At 44.9% G+C, this 23,525-nt stretch overlaps 1 protein-coding gene across 12 annotated transcripts in view; it reads left to right on the top strand.

The window, feature by feature from the left end:
* KIAA0232 (KIAA0232 ortholog) overlaps positions 1-23,525 on the top strand; it is a 67,032-nt gene that overhangs the window by 17,575 nt on the left and 25,932 nt on the right. For 11 of the 12 annotated variants that reach the window (XR_002826876.1, XR_002826874.1, XR_002826873.1 and 8 more), the window contains exons 2-3: positions 4,483-4,968; positions 19,587-19,724. Coding sequence is in view for 5 of the 12 variants with exons in the window: in XM_023746413.1 (XP_023602181.1) it covers positions 4,741-4,968; positions 19,587-19,724 (366 nt within the window). In the remaining 7 variants the exon portion in view is untranslated. Of the gene's footprint in view, positions 1-1,600; positions 1,683-4,482; positions 4,969-19,586; positions 19,725-23,525 lie in introns of those variants that run through there. The other variant, XM_023746411.1, reaches the window with a different exon arrangement.

Raw genomic sequence — 23,525 nt, 5'->3', positions numbered from 1 at the left:
GGAATATGTCACAGTGCGGCCCTGAAGAACTTGAGCCTCATCGTGAAGGAGCCCACACGCAGGAGGCAGTTGGAGAATGTGTGCGTGGAGGGCGTGGGAAGCAGAGGGTGATGGGAGAGCCGCATGGCCTCGGTAGTCAGAGAAGCTCCCTAGAGGAGGGGGGCAGGCGGCGACTCCGCTGCTTTTGGGTCTGAATGTGTTAGCAGTTTTCATGCCTTCGAAACCTTTCTGGACATATCACTCCAGCTTTTGTGTGCATTAGTGTTTCATTCACCTGTGCTTGCGTGTCCGTCGAAGTCGGCCAGGGTGCGGGTTGCAGCAGCGTGACCTGCAGAGTTGTTTCCGGTCACGGAAGCAGTCGTTAGAGCTCTGACACCTGTTCTGTCCTCCCTCTTCTTTCCGCAGAGATGGGCGTAGGTGAGAGTGCATGTCCCACCCCTTGAGGAAGGGCGGCCGGGAGACTGGCTTGACTGGTGAGCTATGAGTGGCTCACTTCCGGGGGAAGCTTTCCGAGCTCCAGCGCACGCTTTGGACAGATCTTGTTCTCTGGCTCCTGGGCTGGCAGGGTTCAAAGTTGGGGCCGTGCTGCCATCTTGTCTCCCAGGGCGATTGCACTGAGTGGTCACACTGAGCATCCTGCCAACCCAGGACAATGTAGCATGAGCAGGATAAAGGCCTTTGTGTTAAGCAAGCTACTGCGATTTGGGGGTGGTTTGTTTCTGCAGCATAACCTACCCTGTTTTGACTAAATAACTTTTCCATATTTTGTCCTCTGGCCCTCGTCCTGGTTATTCTGAATTTTCTTCTTACTTTGCAGTAAGCTTCAGCTGTGCTTGCTGTTCTGCACAGCCTGACTTCGTCATAGACCCTTCCGTGATTACACTCTGTGATGAAACTTGACCTGTTGAAATTTGAGGCCTGTCAGACATAAGGGTAGATGTTTCCCAATTCCCCAAACAGTTCCTTTGGGCACATGGTTAGCTCAGCGTAGCGGTGGCGAGCATCCCAGCTCTGGGAGTAAAGGGAGCGTGTGGAGCAGCCACAGGCACAGGAGGGGCGGGAACTCTGCTAAAAAGGCTAAGGACTCTGCTCAGCCTGCTAGGCAATTGCTGGAGAGGCAGAGCCAGCGCTGGCGAGTGTGGGAATGGGCGGCGGCGGAGCCGAGGGTGACGGGGCAGGGCAGCATGGCCTTGCGCCACGATGGAGCCCGGCTGCTGAGCACTTCAACTGTGGCGAGTGTGCCCAAGGAGCTGGCTTTTCACTGAATCACGTGGCACCACGTGACTTGTGGCTGCCATGTTGGTGCCATGAGAACAGCGCTGGGAAGACCCAATGTTAGGTGAGAAAAGCAGATTGTAAAATACTATTATTCTACAAAGGAAAAAACAATAATACCCACACCAAAATACTAACAGTGTGAGGGTGGGGAAATTAACGTGTATCCTTTTTAAAATGTGTATTTTTTTTATTGATTTCAGAGAGGGAGAGAGAGATGGAAACATCAGTGATGAGAGAGTCACTGGGGATCGAGCCTGCAGTCCAGGCACGTGCCCTGACCAGGAATTGAACTGTGACCTGCCGATTCCTGGGTTGATGCTCAGCCACTGAGCCAAGCCAGCGGGGCAGGTGCCTGATTCTGTGGATTTTAACCCACATTTTATATTTGGGCCGGAGAGCCTGAGGTATGTTTGCTATCTGGTTCTCTTTGATTAGTTGTGATGTCAAACAAGTAAATTGAGAAAACCTCCCACAAATAATCTGTATGTGCCATGTCAGAGAGAGATTATGCTTTATAAAAATGATGCTGGCCAGGCTCACTTCAGTTTTTATGAAATAAGTGACAAGCAAATCCAAATTCTTTTCTTTCTTTTTTTTTTTAATTAAATCTTTATTGTTCAGATTATTACATTGGTTCCTCTTTTTTCCCACCATAGCTCCCCTCCACCCGGTTCCCACCCCACCCTCCACCCTCACTCCCCACCCACTGTCCTCATCCATAGGTGCACGATTATTGTCCAATCTCTTCCCGCACCCCCCACACCCCTTCCCCCCCCCCAAGAATAGTCAGTCCATTCCCTTTCTATGTCCCTGATTCTATTACAATCACCAGTTCATACTGTTCATCAGATTATTTATTCACTTGATTTTTAGATTCATTTGTTGATAGATGTATATTTGTTGTTCATAATTTGTATCTTTACCTTTTTCTTCTTCTTCCTCTTCTTAAAGGATACCTTTCAGCATTTCATATAATACTGGTTTGGTGGTGATGAACTCCTTTAGCTTTTTCTTATCTGTGAAGCTCTTTATCTGACCTTCACTTCTGAATGATAGCTTTGCTGGATAAAGTAATCTTGGTTGTAGGTTCTTGGCATTCATCACTTTGAATATTTCTTGCCACTCCCTTCTGGCCTGCAAAGTTTCTGTTGAGAAATCAGCTGACATTCCTATGGGTACTCCCCTGTAGGTAACTGATTTTCTTTCTCTTGCTGCTTCTAGGATTCTCTCTTTGTCTTTTGCTCTTGGCTTGGTGTGGTCCTCTTTGGATTCCTTTTGTTTGGGGTTCTCTGCGATTCCTGGACTTGTTAAGTCTATTTCTTTCACCAGGTAGAGGAAGTTTTCTGTCATTATTTCTTCAAATAGGTTTTCAATATCTTGCTCTCTCTCTTCTTCTGGCACCCCTATAATTCGGATGTTGGTACGCTTGAAGCTGTCCCAGAGGCTCCTTACACTATCTTCGTATTTTTGGATTCTTTTTTCATTTTGCTTTTCCGGTTGGGTGTTTTTTGCTTCTTCGTATTTCAAATCTTTGACTTGATTCTTGCGGTCCTCTGGTCTGCTGCTGGGAGTCTGTATAATATTCTTTATTTCAGTCAGTGTATGCTTAATTTCTAGTTGGTTCTTTATCACAACATCGAGGGTCTCACTAGATTTCTTGAAGATCTCACTACATTTATTGGCGGTCTCACCAGTCTTTTCGAGGGCCTTACTAAATTTATCGGCGGCTTCTAGACAGTTCTTTAAAGACCTTAAAAGTGTGGTTTTGAACTCTATATCCAGCAGTTTGCTTTCCTCCATTTCTGTCATTTGTGTCCTGTTTCTTTGTCTCGGCATTTTTTATGCTTCGCTGTGTCGATAGAGTGCCTTTCTGTGCTAAGTGTCCCAATTACCTGAGGTAGACACTCTTGGTGCACCCCCTTGTGGGCTTTGTGCACAGTCTTGTTGTAATTAAGCCTTGATTGTTGTAGTTATCACTGGGAGGAATTGACCTCCAGGCCAATTGGCTGTGAGAATCAGCTGTGTCTGCAGTGGGAGAACTTCTGTGCTGGAGACACCCCTCTGGGGCAAGACTTGCTTCAATGGGGCTTTGGTGCTCACTGAGTCTGCCCCCTGAGTGTGTCTTTTATGGTTCCACGGAGCTGCAAACTGGATGGTCCCACTCTGACCTCTGGGCTTCCTGGCTCCTGGATCTCTAGGGAGGTGCTAATCTAGCTTTTGCCTGTGGCTATCCAGCAAAAGCCTCCCTGCAGGGCTTGGGCGGGGCAGGTCCCACAGGATCAACAGGGCGGGGCTAGCAGTTATGGCTGCTCTCAGTCTTGCCCTCAGAGGCTTTTCTTCTCAGTGTCCGGGTAATCGCTGCAAGCCCCTCGGAGAGAAAGCTGCCCTCGGGTTCTGACCGATGCCAGACAGTCCCGCTTCTCCCGTATGAGTCTGGTTCCCTAGAGACTCGCCCGGAACTGGAGCTCAGAGCCTGAGACTCCCTCCCGATTGAAAACGACAACCACGCCCTCAGCCGCCAGCCCGCTCCGCATGCACTCTGCACCTTAGTATTTTACTTCAGCACTGCGCCTCCTCTGAGTCTCGGTATGCTTTTCTCTTTCCTTCTAGTTGTAGAATTTCCACTCAGCCAGCCTTCCTGTGGTTCTGGATGATGTCCTTTCCGTCTTTTAGTTGTATTTTTGAAGTGGTTGTTTGAGGCAGCAAACTCCGGTGTTTACCTATGCCGCCATCTTGGTTCTCCAAATTCTTTAGCCATACAAAATAATGGGTTATTTGTGGTAAAGTTTAAATTTAAAGGACTAATTCTTTTTACCAGTATTTCAGTGACGTTACTATTCAGCTGCTCGGTTTTTGTTATACTTAAAAATGACTAGTGATTTGTTACCAGGTGAATTCTTTCAGCATTGCATATGAACAGAATTTGACTAGTTCTTTAAATAGCAAAATAAGAATGAGTCTAATGGAGCACAAGCACAAGAATATAAATTTGAGTTTTCCTTTCTTTTAAAAGATATTAAAAATTTTTAAGTTTAAACTGTTGTTTAGCTTAAATGTCAAAGATTATAACAACAAAAAAATCTGTTCTAAGATACCAAAAGTATTTCAATAAAGAGGAACAGTTCATTTGGATATTTTCAAAAGATCAGTAACTTCATTTCTATCTCTATGTAACGCCTACCTTTCTCTCTCTCATTCTTGTAGGTTCTGCCGCAGACTCACATTCGGCCTCCATGGGGAATTAGGAGAGCAGCCCACCTGCTTGTGTGCTGCCGGGATGCTGCCGCCCTGGCTCTGCCTGCAGAGGGGAGTTCTGGGCTAGACGCTGATGCCAGCAAGACCAATGCTCACCCTCCAGGCCCCGCCTCTCTCCCCGCTCCCGGAGTGAAACCCCTCCGACACCAACAGCACGTCAGCCACGGAAAATGCTTTGCATCCTAAGGAAGTCTGCCACCTGAATTCATGCGCCCTGTCTGTGCAGTTGTGGATGGTGTACCACCTGAAAGCTCCTCTGGCTCTTACCCAGGCCCCGTATCTGTCTCTGAAATGTCTCTGCTGCATGCTTTGGGTCCAGTGCAGACCTGGCTGGGACAGGAGCTGGAGAAATGTGGCATCGATGCCATGATCTACACGCGGTATGTCCTCAGTCTCCTGCTGCATGACAGCTATGACTACGACCTGCAGGAACAGGTACGTGCCCCTCTGAGTGTCGTATGGAAATCCATGACGGTTTGCACCCTGGTATTTCTCTTCAAAGGGCGCTCGCTTACTCTGGAGCGGGGTGTGACTGGCGTGGCCCTGGACTTCAGCCTGGAGCCTAGTCCCAGAACCACTGGGTCACGTCCGGGCAGACCTGCCTGGTCGCAGACTGGTGGCAGTCCGACGACCCGCGGGCTCTGAGGGCCTGCTCCAGTGTGGCTGCAGCTCGTCCGGACATGTCAGTCACTGCCTCAGTTATCTGCCTCGCTCTCCACAGTGTGGGGCCGCACTTTACCTGCAAGAACGGTGTGCGGCTGCTTATCCATCCAAGTGTGGTCCCAGGTCAGCGGACCTAGTTTGCTAAAGCACATGACTTTGCCATAGTCATTGTGTTTCACCTGGCGAATTGTCCGTTACCACATATTGTTTGACTTAAGTGCTGAGCTTAAAGTGAGGAAGCAACCAAATCCAGGTTCTTGAAAAAAAACTCATCAGTCTCAGTTTCCCGGGGGAGCTCCTGAGAGGGTGGTCGGCCCACAGGGAGTTGGAGTCACCACCAGCAGGCACGGGCTCTGGGTGACTTCTATGTACACATGTCACACAAAACGCAGTGTTTGGTGGGCAGTTTCTGTTGTTTTAAACCATGTTATTAACACAGAAGAGCCTCAGTCCCTCAGACACAGGGTTTCAGTTGCTTGACCTGAGTCCCTGCTGGGCTCCTCACCCTTCCCAGCTGGACTCACCACAGTTCTGGTGCCTGCCACCTTGGCTGGGAAGAATTAGGTCAAACAGTTTCCAGGGGATTGACTTATAACCTAATTAGAGGCCCGGAGCACACATTCGTGCACGGGTAGGGTCCGGCTGGCCCCACCCCCAATCGGGGAGGGGGGATGGCTGGCCGGGGGTGGGGCCGGCCAGGGGGAGGGGCCATGCATGGTTGGTGGGTCGAACTTCAGTCGAACTCCTGTCAAACTTCTGGTCAAGGGGACAATTTGCGTATTACCCTTTTATTATAGGATAATGAGAAATGTGTTATTTTGGTCAAAATTTTATATAAGGATACCAAGGTTCTATAATTTTCCATTATCTTTTCAGTAAATGTAAAATATACTTAAGTAAAATGCTAAATCTATAAACATGGAAAAATTTTTATTTCCAGAAATGAGGAGGCTATTTCTCTTAACTCAAAAATCATGTACTCTTGGAATTGTCCTATATAATAAAACCCTAATATGCAAATCAACCGAATGGCAGAATGACCGGTTGCTATGATGTGCACTGACCACCAGGGGGCAGACACTCAACACAGGATCTGCCCCTTGATGGTCAGTGTGCTCCACAGGGGGAGCGCTGCTCAGCCAGAAGCTGGGCTTATAGCTGGTGAGTGCAGCGGCGGTGGCGGGAGCCTCTCCCACCTCCGTGCAGGCGGGTGGTAAGGAATGAGGGGTTCCAGACTGCAAGAGGGATATCTGACTGCCGGCTTAGGCCCGATACATAGGGGGATCGGGCCTAAGCCAGCAGGTGGACATCCCCCAAGAGGTCCCAGATTGCAAGAGGGCGCAGGCCAGGCTGAGGGACACCCCTTCCCCCCTCCCAGTACATGAATTTTATGCACCGGGCCTCTAGTATATTAATATCAGTCTAAAATATTTAATAAATAGCCAATAAATTTGTTAGCACAAAGTATTTATGTACTAGGTGCTATAGGACATCAAAAAGGGCATAAAACATAGGCCTACTATTAGGATTATAGTTGAACACAACTCTGATGAGATGTGTCTGTGAGTCCTCCAGTTTTCTTAGTTGGGGCTTGGCATCAGAGGTCAGCGCTGCTCTTGGTGCCCGGCTGTGTTTGCTCCTCCCTCCAGGGTTCTGGTTCGTCTTTAAGAAATAGGACATTCTGGAGTTACAAGGGGAACCCACAGGGAAGTAAAAGACCCCTAAACACCTCTTCAACTTAGCTCAGGGCGGGAGTGCCAGGTCCCATGCTGATGGGGAAGATCAAATGCAAATGATCCTTGTTTTAATTAGAGGTGACCTAAGAGGCAGTCAACACCTCCATTACTTTGCCTTGACTGAAGGGGATGATGTGCTCATTGTTTCTCCAAAAAGAGAGTTAGGTCGAGGAGCCAAGGGAAATCTCTAGCAGGAAGATGAGAAGGGAAGGGCCTTAGCTCACCTGTGCTTCAGACCCAGCTACCAATCACGTTCACCAACTATTGTGGACAAGGAAGGGTGCCACCTTTCCTGGTCTCGGTCAGGCTTCGGGGGCCGAGACCCTCAGCTGGAGGTCAGATGACTCCACTTTTGTTTATTTTGTTTTTGTTTTAAAATATGTTTTTATTGATTTTAGAGGGAGAGGGATAGAGAGATAGAAACATCAGTTGGCTGCCTCCTGCATGCCCCTACTGGGGATTGAGCCGCAACCTGGACATGTGCCTCAATTGGGTTCAGGGTTGACGCTCAGGCACTGAGACACACCGGCCAGGCAGATGACTCCACTTTTGGGTGCTCCTTTCATCACATCTTCCCCCACCCACACACCCAGTTCTTGAATTAGTTGAACCTGAACTTGAAAATGGCCGATTTTAAGGCTATTACTTCAACTACTGGCCTCACCTGCCCTGTTAATCTATTGTTTTTCCCATCTTAGTTAAACCCTCAAAGAGCTCCTGAGTTCTGAGAAACCGACTTTGAACATGACTTTGGTCTCAGCTGCCCAGGATGGTTAGGTAGGAAGTGAGGCTGATCGGATGGGGTCCTGGTGGGGGCTGAGTAACTAAGGCAAACCTCTGAGCATGGCTGCAAGTCCAGTGGCGTCGGCTGATGACCATAATTCTAGAGAACAACCGCCTTCTGCTGTGTCACAGTAGCTTTACTTCCACACATTCTTTTTTCTTCTTTTCCTTTTTTCTTTTGGTCATGATTGCCATCCTCCAGTAAATGTACTCTCAGATAATCAGGAATTCACTAGCTATCATTTTTTAAATGAAATATTAACTACTTTATAATGCAGCGGTTCTCAACCTGTGGGTCGCAACCATCGGAAAACATATAGCATATCAGATATTTACATTCGATTCATAACAGTAGCCAAATTACAGTTATGAAGTAGCAACGAAAATAATTTTATGGTTGGGGGTCACCACAACAATGAGGAACTGTATTAAAGGGTCGCAGCATTAGGAAGGTTGAGAACCACTGTTAAATGCATTCTATAAGGCCCAAGTCACCTTTCTCTCTGAACCCTTTTCTGATAACTCCTAATGAAAACAATGTCATCTTTCAAACTTGGTCATATTTCTACTGCAGAGCTCTTCATTATAGTTATTACATGTATTGTCTTTCCCAGGAGATAAGAGTCTTATGGGCATAAATCACATGTTCTTTTTTTAAAAAAATTAAACTTGGGAGAAATAATTTCAAACATTGGGAGAATAGCAAGACCAGCACAAAGGACTCTGATGTAGTCTTCACTCAGTCAGCTAACGTTTTCCGCTTTTGCTGTCTTTCTCTCCTTTCCTTGATGCCCACTTATCCTAAATAAGCATATTTTCCTTACAATTGGACTTTCTCTTAGCCTTAGTACAATGATAAAATACAAGAAAATCAACATCACCACATTGTTATCTAATATACCGTCAATGTTCAGTTTTCATCAGTTGTCCCAATGTTAGAAATAATGTTAGAAATAAGGCGAGCCCCCCAAACCAGGGGTCCTGGTAGAGCACAAAGCGTTCTCGGGAGCCAGACAGCAAGGCAACACCGTTACTCCTGCAGCAGGTGCACCAGCAGAGCGGCAGCAGCACACTGAGCCGCACGCTTTGTTCCTGGGCAGTGATCTGTCCTCACTCTTCACTGGAGCTTAGGCTCCCAGTCTTGCGTGATTGGCTAATGTAAAGGGAGGGGTTGACCTTTGCCTTTTCTAAATGGCAGCCCCCAGGGGAGCTGCCAAGTCACGGGAACCAAAATGATGTCTGCGAAGTCACATGAGCCAACATGGCGACTTCCTACACTCCCTTCTTGGACAGAAAAGATGACTTGTTTATTCTGACACCAACCGTGTCCTTAGTTGTCATTTTCCCCACATCTAGGATCCAGTGTGAGACGCACATGACCTCAGGGGCCCCTCTCCTTAACCTCCTCTAACCTGAGCGGTTCCTCCTCCTCCCTTTGTCGCTGGTGACTGACATTTTGTGGAGTCCCCCTTACTCTGGGTCCCCATTTGCGGTCAGCTTACCGCTCATGCAGGAGCGTTGCTGAGGCTGGAGCTGCTCCCAGCCGCTCCCCTCCTTGGCAGGCCCGCCTCCCCCAGCGCCTGGGGACTGAGCCTCACCCTCCATTGGGGATCCCACCTCCCTCAGTGGTTGCTTTGTGGTTGCAGAACAGTGGGTTTTCGAACAGCTCTCCCGCCACATGACGTGGATGGTGCTCTCCTGCTAGGCCTTCATCTTTCTAAACCAGGTGCCATCGCATAGGGACCACCAGCGTGTGACCCCCCCCCCCCCCCATGACGTGCTGCTGCTCACGTACTGGGGCCTCTGCCCCGTGAAGGCAGGCGCTCCCCCCCCCCCCCACATGACATGCCCACTTTTATACCAGAGAGTTTTGTTCTTGTTTGTTCTCGTATAGAACAAATAATTGTTGGTGGAGGCCCTACGAGCGCTTGTGAAGGCACGTTGGGGAGCGCTGGTGGTAGAGGCGGGAAGCCCGGTGTCGTTGAGCTCACAGGTGAATCCGAGTGGAGCCCCACAGAGCACACGCGAATGACCGGCAGCTGCGTCCCGGGGGCTGGCCAGAGCCTGGCCCTGTGCTCCTCAAACACACCTGTGTTCCCTTGTTTACAAACATTGTGTCGTCTCGCTTAAACACTAGAGGCCGATGCACGCAATTCGTGCCAGGGGCTCGGCCCTCGCAGCCCGCTGCCTCGTGGCCCCGTCCCCCACTCCTGGGCGTTCCAGAAGGCCGGTCCGCCGTGCGGTCTAATTAGCATATTGGTTCTTTATTATTAGGAGGGCTAACAGGGAAGCTAGTGAGACCCTGAGGGTGGACGTCCGCTCCCTGTGGGAGGCTGTGCTGGGTGAGGGTGCCCCCGCCCGAGAGGAAGAGGGCTCCTCTCACCCTCCTTGTGACCCAGAGCCTTAGTTTTCCTTTTTCCCTGACTCAGACCACCATCGAGAGTTTATTCAAATATTTCTCTAGTCTTTTACGGCAGTGTTCTCCGCCTCGGGAAGGCTTCACGCACAGGAGCTTGTGATTATGACAGACCCCGTGGCTCGGTCCGGTCCGGCTGAAAAGGGGAATTGTAAAATGACCGTGTGTGCGCTCATTCCCGTGCGCAGGGACGCAGTCAGCCCTCACCGTCATCCCCAGTTGCTAGGTGGATAGTGGCTAAGTCACCTGCCCGGGGTCACACTGTTAGTAACTTCTGGCGCATTTATTGGTGTAAAAACCTGCAGTTTCAAGGGGTAAGGCTGGTTCGGTGGCCGCTTGATCTGGGGCCTTCGCTCGCAGCGGTGCCCATGGGAAGCTGCCTTCTCCTCAAGCTGCCCTGCTCCACGCCCTGCCGCAAGCCCCGACTGCCACGCGGAGAGCCCTCCTGCTGCCCCGCGCCCTCGGCGCCTGGTGCTGTCAGTGTCCCGGATTCCGGTCATTCTGGGAGGTGTGCAGTGGTGTTGCACTGTCCTCATGAGCAGTTCCCTGCTGACATGCGGTGCAGTCTTCCCAGCTCAGGTCGTCTCTGAATCTGCTTTGCTGACGTGTCTGCTGGGGTCACTGTAGGTTGTTTTCTTATTCTGAGTGTTTAAGAGTTTTTTTGTATATTTTGGATAACGGTCTTTTATCAGATGTGCCTTTTGCAAATGTTTTTCCCCAGCCTGTGGCTTTTCTTCTAATCCACTTGAAATTGTTCAAAGAGCAGTTTGTATTTTAATGAAGTTAAAACTTACTCATTTTTTCTTTGATGGATTATCCACCAGTTTTTTTATAAATACATTTTTATTGATTTCAGAGAAGTGAGAGGGAGAGAGAGATAGAAACATCAATGATGAGAGAGAATCATGGATTGGCTGCCTCCTGCACACCCCACACTGGGGAGCCCACAACCCGGGCATGTGCCCTGGTCAGGCATCGAACCATGACCTGGTTCATAGGTCAATGCTTAACCACTGAGCAATACTGGCCGGGCCATCTTAACCATTTTTAAATGTGCAGTGTAGTGATATTAAATACATTCATAAATGTTGTGAAACCATCACCACCATCCATCCCCATAACTCTTTTCATCTTGTAAATATAAAAAACTGTCCCCATTAACAAATTTCCTATTGTTTTCTTCCCTTGCTCCTGGCCATCACTATTATGCTTCCTGTCTTTATGATTTTGACCACTCTCTGTTCCTCATATCAGTGGAATCAGACAGTATTTGTCTTTGTGTGGCTGGCTTATTTCACTGAGTGGTAGGGTTCATCCATATTGTAGCATGTGTCAGAATGTCTTTCCTTTTTAAGCTGAATTTCATTCCATTGTATGGATATGCCACATTTTGCTTATCTATCCATCCATCGGTGGACATTGGGGTTTCTTCTCTGCTTTAGCTATTCTTTTGTAGATAATGCTGCTGCGAACATAGTGTGCAACAGGCATGTCAAACTCGCAGCGCGGGCCGCATGTGGCCCACAACAAATATTTTTGCGGCCAGCCAATATAACGGTATGTAAGAAATATTTTAATAAAAATTTCATAACTTAACTTTTACAATATCCTGTTATACATAATTATTAATAGTGAACTACACCGTTCGCTGATGACTGATGACTATAATCGTGTTGCCTTCATTTCCCTTACGTGCCTTATATGCAGGTACACCATTTCTCTCCACTAATACCAGCAGCGAATATTTTGGCAGTGATGGCCACGTCATTAGTCTTGTACTGACTTGTTTGGTGTGCACAACAGTAAATATTTCACTTTCGGAGAACAAGAAAAAATAGGTTTATTTGTGTTAGGCTTATTAATTTGTGCAGTTATTCAGTGTCTGGTAAGTTAATGTTCAATAAAAATACTAATTTTTATTAAATGTCCTATTATTTTATGTTAATGATTACTCATTTATTTCAGCCCTTTGAATTCAGCATGTCTCTATCAAAATAAACCTATGTTTCTATGAAAATTGAAGCTTTTGTTTTTTTGCAGCCCACATACACTTAAAACTTGTTTATTTGGCCCTTTTTAGCCTTTCAGTTAGACATGCTTGGAGTACAAATTCTGAGACCCTGTTTTCAGTTTTGGGGGTGTATACCCGGTAGTGGAACTGCTAGATTATATGGCAATTCTACTTCTAATTTTTTGAGGAACTGCCAGCATTGCTCCATGTATATTTCCACCGATGGTGCGTGGGGTTCCCATTCCTTCATATCCTTGCCAGCACTTGTTGTTCTGATTGGTGTGAAGTGGTGTCTCTTTATAGTTTTGATTTTCATTCTTCCTAATGATTAGTGATATTGAGCATCTTTTCATGTGTTTATTGGCCTTTGTATATTTTCTTTGGAAAACTGTCTTTTTAAGTCTTTGCCCATTTTTAAAATCTGGTTGCTGTTTTTCTGTTGTTGAGATTTAGGAGTTCTCTATATATTCTGGATATTAACCCATTATCAGATATAATATGCAGATACTTTCTCCCATTTTGTGAATTTCCTTTTCACTATTTATAGTGTCTTCTTTTTAAAATTCTTTTTCAATTACACTTGACATACAATATTATATTATTTTCAGGTGTACACCCCAGTGATTAGCCATTATATACTACTAACTTACTAACTGGTCATTTCAATAAATGTAGTGCCCATCTGACACCGTACATGGCTATTACAATATTATTGACTATATTCCTATGCTGTGCTTTACACTTCCATGACTATTCTGTAACTGCCAATCTGTACTTCTTAATCCCGTCCGCCACCTTTCCCACCCAGCCCCCAACTCCCCTCCCATGTGGCAACCATCAGTCTGCTCTCTGTATCTATGAGTCTATTTCTGTTCTGCTTTTTCTTTTATTTTGGTTTTTAGATTCATTTGTTCATAGGTATGTATTTATTGCCGTTTTATTTTTCATATTTTTTATTTCTTCCCCCTTCTTCTTCTTCCTCTTCCTCTCCTTAAAGAACACCCTTCAACATTCTATGTAATACTGGTTTGGTGGTAATGAACTCCTTTAGCTTTTTCTTGTTTGGGAAGCTCTTTATATGTCCTTCGATTCTAAATGACAGCGTTGCTGGATAGAGTGAATTGGCTTAAGCTGGGGAAAGAAGTCTCATAACTAAAAGTTCCGAAGTAGGGCTGGCCCAGCTGGTTCTAGTCTGAGCTTCAGGTGCCTCTGGGCTTGTGCCCCACACCTCTGTCTGCCTCCCTCTGTCAGTGGGTTTTGCAGCCAGCTCCCTGGGCATAGAGGGCAAATGACAATGAGGACAACATATCCCCCCCCCCACACACACACACACACACTATCTGAAGGATGTGTTCCCTACATTCCCAGCAATAAAACTTTTAAATTTATTTTTTTGCTTATTTCTGATTGGTCACATGCCTCTCTCTGTGCCAATCTTGAATTAAAGGATGAAACACACTGATTTATATTAAGCCAGTTGGGACCCGAAGACGGAGTGGCATTAGTCCCATTCAAACACATCATGGTTTTAGGTTTTCAGGACGCCGGTGGCAGGAAGGTGTGGGAGGCGGGGGTGGATGCTGAGTGGCGAACAGCAGACGTCCCTGACGTCACTGTGCCAGCTGTATTCCAGAATGTCGTGTTCCTTTCTTCCTCCAGTTCCCGGTTTCCTTTTTGATAGAAGAAGCAGGGAAGTCAATCAAGACCGTAGCCTTACGTTACCTTACAGCAGTGTCTGAGCACCGCAGCTTCTCCTGTGGAGAAGTTCTTCAGCCGTATCCCCGAAGTTTGGTGCTTGGTAATTGTGCTCTGTCTTTAAGATGGTGACTTTGAAAAGTCATACTTGATTTTACTGAGTTTACTTGGTAAACATTTGGCACATGTCTAATTGTATGTTTATGTTTTAATGAGTACAGCACAAGAGACTGAACACAGTAAAATAGAAACACGTGGACCCTTTTAAAAAATACTGTGTTTTTTTTAACATCTGTTTATTAGTTCAATGTTATTGGTTAAATAAAATGATAATACATTCACACAGTACATGAAGCCAGTAAAAAGTAGAGTAAAGGAGCTCTCAAATATAGTAAGTGGAAAGAGCAGAATGCAGAAAATTATATCTATATTTTGTGTAGATTTTGCTATAAACTTGATGTTTCTTAATGAAGCCAATCTAAAATTACAAGGTAAAATAGCACTTATATGCAGAATTCATAATGTAGTAAAGTAATTCTAACAGACAACATTGTTTGAATCACAAATAAGTGGCATTATACATTTTTATTCTGTCAAAAGTTAAAGATAAAAAAGTTAAGAGGAAGCATAACCTGCATCCCCACACAGACCTGCAGCGGTGTGTTGCACAAGCTCCAACTGCAGTTCCAGTCGCATGTTCACGCCTTGGCACAGGGCGAAGGCAGCGTCCGCGTCTCAGAACCTGTGTGACTTCCGTTGAGATGCATCCCCTGACTTCCGCGTGGGAATGGTGCCTCTGCAATATAATGACATGCTGAAAGGCAACTATCCAGAGAAGAACCCAACAGAATTTTATAAATGCCTCTAAGAATACTGTGTTCAGTGAAACTCATGCCTGGGGGCTAATATTAGTAATTTGGCAGTATATTTGTGTGAAGATATTTTCAAAGATGAAATACATTGAAAGTAGATGTCCATACAAAAACTTGTATATGAATATTTATGCAGTATTATTCATGATATCCAAGAGGAGGGCACAGCCCAAATGTCCATCAGTGGATGAGTGGATAAACAAATGTGCTACATCCATGCAATAAAAGCCTAATATGCAAATCGACCCAACAGTGGAACGACTGGTGGAACGACCGGTCACTATGACGCGCACTGACCACCAGGGGGCAGACGCAGGAGCTGCCCCCAGCCCGCAGGCCCCAGACCAGCCAAGGCGGGTGCCAATGGGGGCCCCACCAGTCGCCCCACAGAGAGAGGCGACCGGAGGTAGCGGTGGGGGTGGGGGCGGAGCTGGTGCCAGGCCAGCCAAGGCGGGTGCTAGCAGGGCCCCCTGATCACCCCGCCAATAGCCCCACAGATTGGCCCTGATTGCCAGCTAGGACTAGGGACCCTACCTGTGCAAGAATTTTGTGCACCGCGCCTCTAGTTCAGTCATAAAAGGAAATGAAATACTGACACAGGCCACAACATGGATGAGCCTTCAAAACATCACTAAGTGAAAGAAGCCAGACACAAAAGGACATATATTGTATGATCCATTGACATGACATGTCCAGAATAGACAGTCCATAGAGACAGCAGATGAGTAGCTACCAGCGACTCAGGAGAGGAATGGGAAGTGACTGCTAGCAGGTGCAGGGTTTCCTTGTGGGACTGTGAAAATGTTCTAAACTTAGATAGTGGTGATTGTTGCACAACCCTGTGAATTATTCTAAAAACCACTGAATACACACACTTAAAAGAGTAAATTTGATAGTATATGAAGTATATGTCAATAAAGCTATTATTTAAAAAATGAGCATTAACAGATGAACATTTGTAATTGATTTTGATGATAGAGAACACTAAATTGGAGCCCTGATTAAGCAACTGTTATTTACCCCAAAAAGAATTCCATTCTTCTCATTAGCAGACCAGTGTTAAAAAAAAAGTACTGAATTATATTTTGAATTCTATCAATAAATGTGAAATTTTATGTTCTCTCTCTTTTTGGTAAAAGTACCTCATTATCCCCTTGATTTATCCTCTTAACCTATGAAGTTTAAAGTACTTGCTGTTTTGCCTTTGGAGAAAATGTGCACTAGCCCTGGCTTCAGCTCATTACTCTGCCTGTTACTCCCCTCATTCCAGTCCCAACTTCTGTTCTATCTTTAAGACTCCGCTTCAGTGACCCTTCCCTCTGCAGGAAGCCTTGCTCACCAACCAGGCCAAGGAAAAACGTGGCTCTTTTGTTTTCTTAGTGCTTTCCACAAACCTTTCTAACAGCAGCAACCATGCATAGTTGTTTGCTCCCAGGTCTTTATTCCACACTGGACCGTGGGGCTCTGGCAGGCAGGGACTAGCTTGTGTGCATTCCTGTAATCCCTGGTGCCACAGAAGGGAGTGGCAAGAAATACTCACAGTGATGAATAGCAAGGACCTGCAACCGAGATTACTCTACCCAGCAAAGCTATCATTTAGAATTGAGGGTCAGATAAAGAGCTTCATAGACAAGAAAAAGCTAAAGGAGTTCATCACCCCAAACCAGTATTACATGAAATGTTGATGGGTACTCTTTAAGAAGACGAAGGAGGAGATGGAGAAGGAGGAGAAAAAAATAGATTAAAAAATATGAACAATAAAGTTGCAGTAAACATCTATCAACAAAATAAACTAACAAAAAATCTAATGAACAAAATAAACTGAATAATAAAATAGAATCAGAGGCATGGAAACATGGAACAGACTAACAAATCTCAGAGGGAAGCGGGGTGGAGGGGTTGGAAAAGACTAACCAAAGATCTTACATGCATATATGCATTACCTATGGACACAGACAATAGGGTGGGGAAGGTTTGGGATGGGGCAGGAACCGGGTGTAGAGGAGTAATGGGGAGGGGGAAGGGGAACATCTGTCATACTCACAGCAATAAAGATTTTTAAAAAATACATACATGTTTAAGATGTTTGGTCTGTATTGTCAGGCTGCCCTCCAGAAGAACTGACTGCATGTCCATGTGAATTTTGAAAGTCTCTCTGTCTGTGTAATGAAACTTTATTAGGAGCCCAGCCAGGCTCCATCCCCAGTGGGGGATGTGCAGGTGGTAGCCGACCAGTGATTCTCTCTCATCATTGATGTTTCTCCCTCTTCCTTCCTCCTGAAATCAATAAAAATATATTTTTTAAAAACTATTAGGACCTTTGAATGTGTGCTACCTCTGCTGGACTATAATATAGCTTCAGTAGAGAAATCTATAATAATAAAAGCATAATATGCTAACTAGACCTGACAAAGCTGGGGCTATGAGGGAAGCCCAGGTCCTGGGTGCCTGCCTGCAGCCAAAGGGAAGCCCAGGTCCCAGGTGCTGGAGGGAAGCGGGCAGCTGGGGGAAGGAAGGCCTACTCTTGCACGAATTTCATGCATCGAGCCTCTAGTATGGTTATAAGGCTCAGTAAAGAGAAAGCCAATCTCAGAGCTCAAACAGAAAGGAGTCCTGCTTTGAATAATTACACAAATAACTTTCCCACCATGTTTCATGTACTGTGAACAACAGAGAAAAACTAATCGTTCCCCTGCCTTCAGAAGCGTTGAATCTCCATTGTTACGGTTCAGTCCGGTTCAGTCCTCTGTGCCTGTCGAAGGCCAAGCCCTATCTCCAGGAGATATCATTGATAAGAATCGCAGGTTTCAGGTGTAGCCCCGCCAAACACTCAGATAGTGGAAACATACTGATAGTTCTTCCTTGGCCATCACACACATTTTCCCTTGGAAAATGGAATAGACACCACTCAGCCAGAAAAGATGTTTTTCAGGTCATTAAATCTGCAAACATGCCTAAGAAATTAAGTAAAAGGATGCTAATTCTGGTGAGTGTGGAGGGAGGAGGGACCTTCTTGCACTCTTATCTGGTGGCATAAAAGTAGTTTGTATTGTTTCAAGTACAAACTGGTTTAGACAGTTGATGGCGTATTATTTGATCTTAAAAATCTTTTGAATGAATTATTCTTATGCTTTTCCTTTATTCCATCTCATTCATGTATATCTATTTCCTCAGGGCCCACTGGAGGCCAAGTACTCTTCTAGATAATTTTCTTAATTTTGACATTGTCTGTCTCTCTAATCTTATTTTCCTTTGTCTCTCCACTGGTTTTACTCATAATTTATCAAGTAAAGGCTTTTAAAAGACAGAACAGCCCTGGCTGCTGTTTCTAAGTGGTTAGAGCATCAGCCTGAGAACCAGAGGCTGGAGAGTTTGAATCCTGGTCAAGGGCACGTACCTGGGTTGCTGGTTCGATCCCCAGCCCTGGTTGGGCACATGGAGGAGGCAGCCAATCTGTGTGTCTCTTTCACATTGATGTCTGTTCCCTCACCTCTTTGCCTCTCCCTCCCTCTGCCCCATCTCTTCTTCCCTCCTCCACTCCCTCCCTTACCCCTTACACTCTCTCTAAAAATATGTGGGAAAATATCCTCAGGTGAGGATTAACAACATCAACAACAAAAGATAAAACAAAGCAAATCGATAATATTAAATTTTGACAGTCCCAGTCTAAGGAAATAGCTAAGTAAACCTAATATCTTGGGATATTATGTAGCCCCAAAGAATTCGTAGTAACATGGGGGTAATGTTCACACTATAATAAGTTAAATCAAATGCAAAATTATACAAGTAGTGTGAATTCAACTATGTGTTTTAAAGCATAAGAAAAAGACCAGATGAAGCAGACCAGATTATTGTAGTGTTCACTGGCGGTAGGTCATGGGTGATTTGCCTGCTTTCTTCCTACTTTTCAGATTTCCTTCAGATTCTTATAATGGGCATAAAAATAGAGGGGAAAATATACTTCAAATACTAACAAAGTATTTTGTATCTTTTTTGTTGTTGTTGTTAATCCTCAACCGAGGATATATTTTTTTCCCATTGATTTTTAGAGAGAGTGAAGGAGGGAGGGAGGGGGAGAGAGAAAAGAACATCAATATGAGAAAGATACTTCAAATAGTTGCCTCCTGCACACAACCTGGCCAGGGATTGGACCCACAACTCAAGCACATACTTTGACCAGGAATCAAATCTGAGACCCTCCAGTCCTCAGGCGATGCTCTAATCACTGAGTATACCTGCCAGGGCTCTGTTTGGTTTTTTTAGACTACAAGATATAGAGATAGGGATTTAATTATTTAACTGTTAAATCCTGAGCACTCACTATTGAAGAGTGGGAAGTATAGAAGAGAGGACACTGAATTGTGTATATAGTTTTGGACTCATACTAAAATATAAGTAATACTTGAATTTATATACAAACGAGAGGCCCGGTGCATGAATTTGTGCATGGGTGGGATCCGGCCGGCCTGCCCTATTGGGGTGAGGGGGCCAATCGGGGGTGAGGCCGGCTGGGGGGAAGGGCTGTGGGCGGTTGGCAAGCTGGCCTCACCCCCTGGTTGAACTCCTGGTCGAGGGGACAATTTGCATATTAGTCTTTTATTATATAGGATGTCTGAGTTTATTAGCATTTGCTATAAATATGTGGGTCAGATTTAGTAAGATCATAAATAATAAATCATAAGTAATCAGTAATCTCAGGAGTAGATACCAAACCAATGGATCATCCTGAAGTGTTCTGATTGACAGTGTTCTGTGGTCACTTGGTTAGTGTGTACCAGTTTATGAGTTAATATGTTTAGTAGGGGGATGTATGTGCGAAAGAGTATGGAACTTGTTATTTACGCTTGGTCATTGAAACTTGTCCAATCTTACTTTAGGAGAATGACATCTTCCTGGGCTGGGAAAAAGGAGCTTACAAGAAATGGGGAAAGAGTAAGAAGAAGTGCTCAGATCTAACTCTGGAAGAGATGAAAAAACAGGCTGCTGTCCAGTGTCTTCGGTCTGCATCTGATGAAGTAAGTTTATATTTTATTTCTGATCCCTAAGAAGAGAAAGGGATGTTGAAAAGTTTACAAGTATAACATCTTGACTCACAAACCTTAGAAAAATTATCTACTCGTTATCTTACCACTGTAACATAAACATTATTATATTTTTCTTTATGGTATTTATATAATGTGTTCTTTTATATGTATCATTGTAATTAGAGTATACACAAAAATGATACATCCTTTTCCCCATTTAACATATAGAACATCTTGTTAATATTTATCTTTATTCTTTTTAGTGGCTAAGTTATATTTCATGAAATAATATTCCAACAACAATATAATATACTTCTTATTGCTGGATATTTATCTTACTCTTGATTTTATTTTTTGTTATGCTCTCCAGGATATTTTCATGTGCGACTTTTTCCTTGGTTTATATTATTTCTTTTTTAAAAAAATCTTTACCCAAGGATATATACATATATTTTTAAAAATATTACTGATTTTTAGAGAGAGGAGGGGAGAGGGATAGATAGAAACATCTTTAAGAAACATCTTTAGCCAAACCGGTTTGGCTCAGTGGATAGAGCATCGGCCTGCGGACTGAAGGGTCCCAGGTTCGATTCCGGTCAAGGGCATGTACATTGGTTGCGGGCACATCCCCAGTGGGAGGTGTGCAGGAGGCAGCTGGTCGATGTTTCTCTCTCATCGATGTTTCTAACTCTCTATTCCTCTCCCTTCCTCTCTGTAAAAAATCAATAAAAAATATTTAAAAAAAAAAGAAACATCTTTAATCAGTTGCCTCCTGCACGCCCCCTGCTGGGGATCAAGCCCACAACCTGGGCATGTGCCCTGACTGGGATTTGAACCAGTGACCTCTTGGTTCATAGGTCAGTGCTCAACCACTGATTCACACTGGCTGGCTCAGGATATGTTGTTTTTTTAATATACTTTTATTAATTTCAGAGAGGACGGAAGAGGAGAGATAAAAACATCAATGATGAGAGAAAATCATTGATTGGCTGCCTCCTGCATCCCCCACACTGGGGATGGAGCCCACAACCCAGGCATGTGCCCTTGACTGGAATCGAACCTAGGACCCTTCAGTCCACAGGCTGACGCTCTGTCCACTGAGCCAAACCAGCTAGGGCGAGGATATGTTTTTATTGCTTTTAAGAGAGAGAGAAACATCTATGTGAGAGAGAAACATTGATCAGTTGCCTCCCATATGCGCCCTGACTAGGGATCGACTGGCAGTGTTTTAGTGCACGTGATGATGCTCTAACCCAATGGTCGGCAAACTGTGGCTCGTGAGCCACATGCGGCTCTTTGGCCCCTTGAGTGTGGCTCTTCCACAAAATACCATGTGCGGGCGTGCACGTACAGTGCGATTGAAACTTTGTGGCTCATGCACAGAAGTCAGTATTTTGTGGAAGAGCCCCACTCAAAGGGCCAAAGAGCCACATGTGGCTCTCGAGCTGCAGTTTGCCAACCACTGCTCTAACCAATTGAGCCACCCAGCCAGGGCTATGTCACTTCTTTTGTATATATTTCTAGACGTAGAATAACAGTTATCTAACATTTTAAAAACACTGTATTTGCTTCTGATTTATAAATTTTTGTTTGTATATTAGAAAATGTTATGATTATTTTCTTAATCTTTTAACATTTCATATAAAATACTTCTCTTTTTTTCAACATTCTGAAAGAACAAAATAATTTTAGAATGTAATCATTTGTTTAAATTAGTACTATTAATTCTTGTTTTATTACACACTGTATGATGCAATCTCTGAGATCACAATTACTTAGAAAATTATTTTGCTTTACCATTGAGGTAGTGTAAAATTACCTTTATAATGCAAAAGTAAATGGAGAGTTAGAAAAAGCATTTCTCAAGTGGTAGAATGTTAGCATTTTTTCCACCTTCAGCGAGTTCTCACTAAAAATGGGTATAATTTATTTTATTTCTTAAGTTACTCTAGGCTTTCAATAGTCTTTTTTTCCCCTGTACTTTATATTGTTTCATTGAATGATTTATCTGTTCACGCACCAATGCCTCAGTATTGTACTTTGTGGTATTTTTTTTTAATTGATTTCAGAGAGGAAGGGAGAAGGAGGGAGGGGGAGGGGGAGGGGGAGAGAGAGAAACATCAATGATGAGAGAATCATTGATTGGCTGCCTCCTGCCCGCCCCCCACTGGGGATTGAGTCCAGGCATGTGCCCTTGACCAGAATCAAACCTGGGACCCTTCAGTCTGCAGGCTGACACTCTATCCACTGAGCCAAACCAGCTTTAATACCAAGTGCCTTGGAGAGGGCCTCTTTGGATTGAGGTAACTAGGTGTTCTGTTTGCTTCTTGGATTTGAGGGTTTAATTCTTTCCATAGGTTTGGGAAGTTCTCACGCACTATTGTTTGAATAGACTCTCCGTTCCATGCTCCCTCTCTTCCTCCTGCAGAATTCCTATAATTCTAATGTTGCTTTTTCTGATGGAGTCAGATAGTTCTTGTAGAGCTCTTTCATTTTTCTTTATGTCCAGGTCTCTCTCCTTCCCTCTGCGTCATTTCTAGATTCCTGCCTTCAACATCACTAATTCTTTCCTCCATCTAGTTGGCTCTGTTTTCTATCTCAGTAGTTCACTCTTAATGTCTTTAATTGCATGCTTCATTTCTGAGATTTCTGATTGGTTCTTTTTAAGTTTTAATCTCTTTAGTAAAGTACTTGTTTTGTTCACTGATCTGCTCTCTGAGTGCATTGAATTGCCTGTCTATTTTCTTGCATCTTGTTGATTATTCTCAGAACTGCCATCTTGAAATCTCTGTCATTTATATCACACATTTCCATGTGTTCCAGCTTGCTTTCTGGGGAGTTTTCATTTTCTTTCTGATCATCCTTGTTACTGTGGTTATTCATGGTATTTGGTTCTTCTTTGCTTAGTTAGGTCTTTGCGTTTATGTCTGTCTATATTAATGAAGAGGTCTTCCTACTGAGTTCCAGTAGATGGTGCTGAATCGCAAGGTTTTTCACTCTGTGACCTAGTCCGGTGGTTCGCAACCTTCCTAATGCCGCGACCCTTTAATACAGTTCCTCATGTTGTGGTGACCCCAACCATAAAATTATTTTATTGCTACTTCATAACTGTAATGTTGCTACTGTTATGAATCATAATGTAAATATCTGATAGGCAGGATGGTCTTAGGTGACCCCTGTGAAAGGGTCGTTTGACCCCCAAAGGGGTCGCGACCCACAAGTTGAGAACCGCTGTACCTAGTCTTAACCTCCACAGCTTCCTAAGACACTCTGCTTCGTGGGGTTTGCTTTACTTTCACTGTAATGACGACCCCTGACCTCCGTGGTGCCCCAGGCACCCCTCCTGGGCATCAGTCACACAGGGAAACTGCAACAGCTCCTGGTTTACAGATAATAGGCTCCTGCACCCAACTGCACGGGAAGCAGGAGGCGAGGTGTGGGAGTTCAAGCAGTGGCAGGGCTCTGTGGTCTGTTTTTGTTGGAAACACTGCGCCTTGCCTGACAGTGGAGAGCCACATGGCAGAACCCTGTGCTCTGCCAGCGTCTCTGACCCAGACACTGTTTGCTCCCTTGCAGCTCGCCCCGCTGGGCTGCCGCGCTCTGTTCCTCCCGCCGCGCTCTGTTCCTCCCGGGCGGCCGCGAGCTCCGGGCTGCAGGGCTGTGTCTGCGCGTCCCTCCCTTTTCCTCTCCTGGTTTATTCCTGGGTGCCCACCTTGATGTTTCAGTGCGCGGGTCTCTCAGGTGTGCATCTGTGCTGGGCAGGGATTTTTTTGTTGAGTTATAGTTGATTAA

This window comes from Myotis lucifugus, unplaced genomic scaffold (assembly GCF_000147115.1).
Source record: "Myotis lucifugus unplaced genomic scaffold, Myoluc2.0 scaffold_676, whole genome shotgun sequence".
Classification (NCBI taxonomy): Eukaryota; Metazoa; Chordata; class Mammalia; order Chiroptera; family Vespertilionidae; genus Myotis; species Myotis lucifugus.
This window is presented reverse-complemented; position numbering and strand designations above follow the sequence as displayed.